The following is an 8,837-nucleotide window of genomic DNA, read 5'->3' as shown; positions in this document are numbered from 1 at the left end:
AGTGTACTGGAGGTGGAGCTGACCTTGCCCTTTAACAGGGATTTCTATTGCCCATACGCTTCAGGATGCCCTTCCACAGTCCCTTGTATCACTGCAGTCCTTCCTTGGCCTGACCCCTTATCTGTATTTAGCTTTCAGCTCATTCTTAAAGCCTCAGCCACCCTTACACTCCAGAAACCTCACGGAATGGCAAAATGAACTGGTGTAATACTCCTGTTCTGCATGTGCATGATTTTCTTTCACTTGCCTCTTCCTTGTATTTTAGGGAGCACACACCCCCCTGTGTGCGTGCATGGGCATGTGCAAATTCTAAGCACAAGGAGGTCCAACTCCTGATTAGCCTTAAAATGACCAAAATAAATGTTTGGTGACACATGTTCCTTAATCAACTTATATGGGTGCATCTCACAATGTCATCTCACAGCTATGACGCAGTGGGCAATAGCTGAGACTGTACAGTACATAGAGGTGACACATTTTTTTCTAAAATAAAAGCATGAGTAAATATCTAATAGCAACGCAAAATTACATTATGTCATCAGTTTTGAAGAGGAAATTACTCTACAGATTAATGAGGAATTCTGCATAGAAGTCAAAGGTGTGATGTAGACTTATAGCATTAATCAAGAGCTAAATATGATCTGACCTACTTCAAACAGCCCAGCCTTTAACAGAGAGAAGATAAAAAAGGGCAGAGTATGAGTGTCCATATTTATCTCTGATGTAACACCAACAAAGCCAACAGAATTCCTTGAAGTTCTGAGTGCCTCAGAGCACCACATGGCAAGTGCCACGGGTCATCCTGTAATCTGCAAGGTATGATGGATTGAAAAAGCAATGACATTTTCCGTTCCTATTTAGGAAACATTATACTAAGAAATAAGATATCACAGGACTTATATCTCAGAAAAATGCTTATTACCATGCCACAATGGATGCATCAATTCACTAAACAATTTTACAAGTTCGAATATGAACTCACTCTAGGAAGTCCTTTGGAATGAACAAATCACAAGGTTTCCTAGAAAACCTGATATATATTTTTAGATTGTACACAGTAAATATAATTATGCTGTATATATCTCTATTGAAAAGCAGTAAGAAATTAAATAGGTTATATTTTATTTTCTCAAAACCCTAAAACTTGGAGATCATTCATCCATCTGATCAAGTCAGATTTACTATACTGATCCCCAGACATAGTGATTCCCTCTTCCTTAGTGCTGACACCAAACATGATAGTGCTCCCAGGCCCCCCCTGAAGGTATGTTCTAAAGAGAGAGGCATTAATAGATAATGATTGGGAAGAGAACTCATAAATACCTTTTAAAAATTAACAAACTTCGATTTCCTTGGACACATGAGCAATAAGAAAAAAATCACCCAGTATCTTTTTAGGGAATACCTCTAAAAATTTCTCAGTCACAACTTGCTTCTGGCTTCACACACCATGACAAGGGCCACTATTTTCTTGTGATGATGAGGAGTGTCCATTCTGGCCAAAGTTCCTAGCCACTGACAAGCCCTTCACATTTAGCATTTTCAGTCACTCTGATCAGGATCTCTAACCCACGTGCTGCATTTCCAAAAGAACAAGACCCTTGCCAGCAAACTGGGAATTCAGCAGCCCCAGGGAGGGAGAACTAAAGGAGCTGCTACTTTCCCACTATTTCCAGAACAGGTCTGTGTCACACTGTTTACATCATGCATAATTCATCTGCTGTGATGAAATGTAACCCTGCATTTTAAAAAAAGACTTCTGCAACAGTGAGGATACTCTATCTCTGTGAGAAGCATGTCACATATTTTCCATGGGCATCAACTGCTCCAGCTTCTATTTAAATCTGTGTGGCCCTCTTCAGAGGGCATTATTCACTCCAGGAAGCCCATTCAGAAGGTGCTGAGCAGAAGAAGGGGAGAATCCAGGATGGCAGCAGACAGCAGCATGGCTCCTGACGAAAAGCCGAGACCTGCTCCTGTGAGAAGGGCTGTCCACAAGATCCGAATGGCCAGCCAGGTCTTCAGCTTGGCACGAGGCTGGCAGCAGTGGGCATCTGACCACCACGTAAAGCAAGAGCAAGAGCCCTCCGGGTGGGTCCCCACTGCTGAAAGCTCATCAGCTCAGCCTGTACAAGAAAGTTCCTTTGAAAAATGGCAAATTCCATCTGTCAAGAGGGACCAAGAAAAAGATGATGAAAAATCCTTAGCAAAGGAATCAGTGACAATAAGAGATGCTGAGAAAAAATCAATGGAATCAGATGAAGACCTCAAAATGTTCAGCATTAAAAGCAAAGAGGTGACCAAAACAGTCGTCAGCAAAGCCTACGAACGAGGGGGCGATGTCAGCCTCCTCAGTGAAAGATACGAGAACAACAACAGCAGCTCCGAGATGACCAAACTCAAAGAAGAATCAAATGCTATCGACAAAATTCTTAGTAACAAATTACCTTCAACTATAAGGAGGAAGTGTTCGAATGTGGTATCAGAGCTGACCAAGGGTTGGGAGAAGATGGAAGACGAGGACAAAGATGGGCCCAAGGGAGAGCTGCTGCTGAAGTGTCGTGATGACAGCCTGGATGCCCAGGACAGTGGCTATGGGGAAGCAGAGGACAAGCTCGAGCAGGAAGACAGTGACCGGGAGGTGACAGCTGTGAGGATTAAACGGCCTGTCCCATCTCTGTAAGTAAAGCATTTCCCTTACATCAACACAAATGGCAGAGGGGTTCAGCTTTCTGGGGAGCAGATAGGAAGTGATCAAAGATGAATTATTATTGATTTAGAAGACATTAATCCATCAGGAGATCTTTCACTTATCACTCCGTGCTTAAGTAGTTACTCAACAACATTTGACTATGTACCTAATACAAAAAGTCAGGAAGTCATATTTGGGAGATGTTAATTATATTTAATTTGCACACTGAATTTACTGGTTCATCAAAATAACTACTTCTTAATACTTAGTCCATATTTCAAAAGCACACCTTTTACCTCATCAAGAGCCTTTAGCTAGTCATTTATTTCAGAAAATGTTGTCTAAATCAATATATTTGACAAGTAATATTTTCAAATACTTATTCATTATTTTCTTAGTATAAATTGTAAATATCCTCAGGAGCAATTTGAAGAGAATGTCACAAATTAATGTTGCAGGAATTACTTCCACATATTTCTAAGCAAAATTTGAGTTCAGTGCTTCTCTTCTCTATTCATGGAAACGTTCCATGAATTTGGAATTCATCAATTCAAAGAAAGGAAAAATACACAATATCTTGGACCCCAAGTTCATACTGTAACATATCTCAATTGCATTTTCAGAAGTTAAAAACTGGATCAGCACCGATGATGACAAACTGATGAAAATGCCAAAACAGGCATTGTGATTCCTGTGCAGACAGGCAAGCAGGCTGTATCATGGTCACTGTTTTGGTTTTACACCTCACTACTGATGAGCATTATGTGACCATTAGACTGTGACTAACACAGTTATGCACTTCAATCATAGAGAACCTTTTAAGCACAGCTATCTGAACACACACCCCCAGAGCTATTTTAACTATTCAAATGGAATTAGAACGATGCTTTGCTGTACAGCTGAGCAGTCAGCTTCTCAAAGAAGAAAATGGGTAACAGTCCAAGTGAAAAAAGCTCCCCAGTAACCTAGGGCTTTAAAGTTTGTGGTACCTGCTTTTGGCAAGGACTGTGTCCACCATCCTTTCACAGAATTTATGACCTCAAACCAAAGATTCCAAATATACAGTGGAAAAAGGATACATTTGCAGCACTTATCTGTAAACAACTTCAATTAAAACAAATTTTCTCAATTTCAAATGTTATAGTAGAAACAGACCAACTATCTAGTTTCCATTAAACTTTTCTTATATTTTCCGCGTATGTCTAATTTTAGTGCTGCTACCATGAAAAAAGATTGATTAGCCATATTTACTGTGATCCAAATTATTGAAATAACACTCTCTATGTTACTTACAGCTCTTTCTTCCACTGGAATAGAACAGAGAACTAATTTCCTGCACTTACAGTGCTGCTATCAGGACTGAACTTTTTAAACTATTCATTTTCTAAAATTTATTTTACAACCTCAGAATACAGTTTCAGCCTGCTATCCTTATGAACCTTTCAATGTGGTTTAATCTTCTTCAAAAAGGCCAAAACTACACAGCTGTTAAAGCATATCTCCTATTTTCCTCTCCACATTCCAGGAAAATAGCATCCATACATAAGGTTGCTTCCTTAGTAGAAGGCTTGTTGACGCCTACTGGCGTAAGAGACACTCTTCTGCTCATGCTTAGAAGCAAAAAGGATGCAACAAAAGGGATATGAAACTCAAACATTAACATGGGATTCATATCTTTCCCCTAGAGACAGAAACAGGGCAAATATGCAACATGGACATTATTTGCCTAGAAGGTCAGAATACATTTAGAATGATCATTCTGGTTAATAGGTTAACTTAGTTGATTGTTGCATGTAAAGCACTTCTTAGACTGGGTAGAATTTCAAAACCTTCACTTTGGGTGCACAATCCCTTGTGTAGGTGCAGTAGAAACATGAAGAAATGCTTCACTTTTTAAACATGTTATTAAGCTAAACAATGGCAAAAATAGCACTTCAGCAACTAGAAATGATTAAATTACAAGCTGCATTAAAAAAGTAAGGTTTTTTTTCAAGCCTGTATGAGGTGTGATAAAAGCAAAATAGGTAAGATAGTTTTCCCAACCATTGAGATGATGTGGATGAGGAAGGCAATAATAATATTCTGCTAGAAAGGAAAGATAGTTTCAGTAGAAAAAGGAGGGAATACATTCTAGACCGTTAAATTAAAATAAGTAACAAAGACTGCACAGCCTCCTGCTGTCTCAGTCTCCCTCTTCTCTCCCCTCAACCTGGGGAACCAAAGCTCTAGGACTTTCTCAATGGTCATAGTCCCTGGAGAGAAGGGGAAGCAGCTGGCTGTGGCTGAGTAATAAATCCTCCATGATGATATCTACTCATAAACTCCAATGAGACTGATGCCATCACTTCTTCAAGGCAATTTTGATTCACTTGGGATTTTTCCCCCCTGCTTTAACTGATAGCTTCCACATGAAGAGCGAGTGAAGCAATCTGAGCTTCAGCTGGAGTTCAGTCTGTTTCTGTGTCTTTTCTTTGGGTTTCTGTGACTTTTGAGATAGCCATAGGCTTCAGGAGACAAATTCCTTTGCACAGCCAAACCCTGTGCCCACAGTTCCTCTGGGCAATGAAGGCACAATTCAGATGAAGGGACAAAGGATCACAGCTCTCCCTTTCTCTGTATGACAATAGCTTATATAGAGGAGCATTTGGTTTATTGTTGGGAAACCAAATTGTCTAGATTTACTCCACTAGTATATTTTAATGCTTTCCTGCCAACACCTACCTGTTAATCATTTACACAGCTACAGACATGCTGCCCTCTCTCAGGATGCTCTGTAGTTGCATCACAGAAGAAAGGTGCACTTGGCAACTCAGTATGCTCAATTCTTCTGATGATTTTTCACAAAATTGATAGGGAAGAGTATTTTGGAGCTTTTTAAACACAGTTTCTCAATACAGCTAAGCCAATTTTAGGGCAACTCCAGAGCCAACAAAGTAGTGCAGATCTCCTAGTTCTTTTTCTATCCCTGGCACTAGGTGTTTGCAGTTCTTACCCTAGCACAGCCCTGCCCAACACTGGCATCTTTCTGATGCACCGATCTGAACTAGGGACATCTCTGTGACCCCTATTCTCTATTTCAACCAGCTTAGTAGAAAACAAAGGAATGATCAAACAGCAGGGGAACAGAAATTTCTGCAACTTTACAGCCCTGTGTACTGTTTGCTAAGTGCATTTTGATTTTCTGGTGTTAATATTCAGCTGACATGATTGGGAAGTTTTCAGAGCAACCTTTTAGGCAGTAAAAATATTAGAAAACAAATTACTTTGGCACAGCCCCAGCACAGCACAGTCCCAGCTGAGTTCAGTACATATACATGGACAGCACAAAGACTAGCTCAAACTATCTATAGCTTCCCCACAAGATGTGAGACTAGCCACAAGAGGATAGAGTCTGCCTGGAGTCATCCGGAACTATTACACCTATAAAAAAAAGAAAAAAAAAATCTCTGAATGTCTTTCCTTATCCTTTGTCCTTGATACTTTCAGGCTTCTACCCTTCCCATGGGAATGTGAATTTTGGGCTTCAATATTTGTTCAGAGCTATACTCCAAATACAGAAGCACAGACAGAGCTACTGCACTCAATTAGCTCTTTGTTGTTGCTGTAATCATTAACATCTATTAAAGAGGACAGATTTTTCTAGGCACTACCCTCTAGTTTTCAGTCAGGTCATACACCTACAGCAATCAGCACCCCTCATCTCAGGCTTGGCCAAGCAGGCAGGTATGGGGAACTAACTGCGACTGACCAAAGGTAACAGAAAGTGCAGGTGATCAGCAACGTACTGTTTTTTTCCCTTACAGAATTAAGTCATTCTGGGACAAAGTTTGTCTAAACAGGCTCAGATCAGGGCTGGAAGGTGGTAGCGTAGACAGGATAAAGCTGTGATCATGGAACTTGCCTTTGTGTGCAAACTGAATGTGGATGAACAGTCCCTAGAGAACTAATGTAGAAGTGGCGAACTCGTGCCACCTGGTGGATTCCAGCTCATCCCAAAACCACAGAGCCCAGTTAGAGCAGAGGATACCAACAGCAGAAGTGTGTCAGGAAAGGAGGTGATGCAAAGCTCAGGTGTGTCCGTGTCTTTCAGCGCCAGCCGGCTGAGCGAGGAGGCGCGCAGCAACGCGCGCAGGAAATGCAGCGCCGTGCACAGCCTCAAGGACAGGTGGCAGGAATGGGCCGACCAGCACATCATAACGCAGAAGCTGAACCCCTTCAGCGAGGAGTTTGACCACGAGCTGGCCATGTCCACGCGCCTGCACAAAGGAGACGAAGGATACGGCCACCCAAAGGAAGGAACCAAAACTGCCGAGAGAGCCAAGAGAGCTGAGGCCCACATCCACCGGGAGATCAGGGACATGTGCTTCATCATTGAATCCATGGCCAAGCCACGGCCCGACGGCAAGATCCAAGTCACTTTTGGGGAACTCTTCGACAGATACGTTCGTATTTCAGATAAGGTTGTTGGGATTCTGATGAGAGCCAGGAAACACGGGTTGGTGGACTTTGAAGGAGAAATGTTATGGCAAGGAAGAGATGATAATGTCATAATTACTTTATTAAAATAAGCTAGGCTATAACCAGAACAACTTTTGGAAAACTTTTCTCCTCTTCTCCCTTGCTATTAGCATTTGCACATTTTGAATATAAGATTCCCCTGTTCACCACATAGAAAAGAGTATTTTTTGAAATATTTTATAACTAGTGCATAAACCAAACATCCAAATGGACTTCATTTTATACCAGAAGTGCTTTCAAAATAATTAAGTTAATTACTACATAAAAAAATAAGGAGAAAAAGCTATATGGAATATAAGCAACTGATGATAAAAGCCCATAGCAATATAAATAGCTACAGGAATATGAAACATGCCAGATCAGAAGCTGAATGACAAAATAAACCCAGACAAAGTTTTTGATCTGAGAAATGGTCTTGTGCATGCACTTTCTAATTAATTAACTACAATTTTATTTTAATAGAGAATTTTAATAGAGACTCAAGGATACTATAATTGTTTTCTTTACAAACACAGTATGTAACTATTACTGCAGTATTCTCTTGTTGACACAACTTTCTCTTACATATCACATAAAAATTCTTTTTGTAAAAGGGATTTTATATATTTATTGTGTTTATATAACTATTTTTTTTAGATTGTTTCATATTTAAACTTATGGAGGCTGGAATGTAATGAATAAAAATGTTTTGATTAGATAGCTACCTAAAAAATATCTTCTATGTAACATTGTGTAATTTCTTATCTGATTATCTATGCTGATACTGTTCTTATAAATACAGAAAAAAAATAATATGTGACATATAAAAGCTAGCCAGGTACTTGTTCTTTTGTATACGGCAAAAAAGTGACTAACATCATCATCTGCCATTGAAATGTACCTCTGTGAAAAAAGAGAGAAACGGCATTCATAACTTTGAGGAAAATGTTGCTCCACATCACATAGAAATACTTATTTTACAGGATTTGCCATTCCAATGTCACTAAATTAATGTCCAGGTGATGCTGAAGAGCACTAAGCGCTAATGAACTAATACTTTTAGGACTTAAAATTATATTGTTCAGAAATATGAGATCTCTGTAAGGTCTCTGCTACTTACTGGATAAGAGCGATCCGTTTTTCTACTACTGTAAAAGTAGCTGTCCTGGTAAAATGTGTGTGCTTCATATGAAAAGCATTTGTTTCAGAGCAGATGCCTGGGCAAGTAAAGAAAAAGAAGTGTTTTTCCCCCCCCTTAATATTCTTTCAAACTGAAAGAGCAAATATCTTCTTACAGAAGTAGAGGTGTATTAACATCTTGTCTCTGATGAAACAAATATTGCTGTCTTATTATGAGTACAGACACTCCAGTCTGAAGCTTTAATGTACAAATAAACCAAGTATTTTATAAATTAATGATACAAGAACTGACTACTACATCTACTACTCTAAAGCTATGTAAATCATTAATATTTTAGGCATAGTTATGTGACTCTACAGAAGTAAAAATTGTAAGGTGGAATCAGTGGAACTTATTTAATATTTTCTTGAGATCTCTTACACTACTCAACATACAAAATGCATATTTTACATGTCATAATTTTTACCTGCATATTCTTAACTTATTTTTGACATCTTATATAATGAC

The 8,837-nt window shown here is 39.4% G+C and overlaps 1 protein-coding gene across 1 annotated transcript; it reads left to right on the top strand.

Moving 5' to 3' along the window:
• The first annotated feature begins 1,780 nt into the window (after positions 1-1,780).
• ABRA (actin binding Rho activating protein) lies at positions 1,781-8,022 on the top strand. The gene is made up of 2 exons (XM_021546458.4): positions 1,781-2,679; positions 6,783-8,022. The coding sequence occupies exons 1-2, from the start codon at positions 1,796-1,798 to the stop codon at positions 7,258-7,260; spliced, it is 1,362 nt and encodes a 453-aa protein (XP_021402133.3). The 5' UTR covers positions 1,781-1,795; the 3' UTR covers positions 7,261-8,022.
• Positions 8,023-8,837: the final 815 nt, after the last annotated feature.

The sequence above is a fragment of the Lonchura striata genome, chromosome 2 (genome assembly GCF_050655825.1).
Source record: "Lonchura striata isolate lonStrDom1 chromosome 2, ASM5065582v1, whole genome shotgun sequence".
NCBI lineage: Eukaryota > Metazoa > Chordata > Aves > Passeriformes > Estrildidae > Lonchura > Lonchura striata.
The sequence above is the reverse complement of the archived record's forward strand: the minus strand, read 5'-3'. Positions and strand labels throughout refer to the sequence as shown.

Coding starts and splice junctions, on each gene's coding strand:
- ABRA (XM_021546458.4), top strand. CDS start 1,796: ATGTCACATATTTTCCATGGGCATCAACTGCTCCAGCTTCTATTTAAA. Junction 2,680..6,782: donor AAACGGCCTGTCCCATCTCT/GTAAGTAAAGCA, acceptor CGTGTCTTTCAG/CGCCAGCCGGCTGAGCGAGG.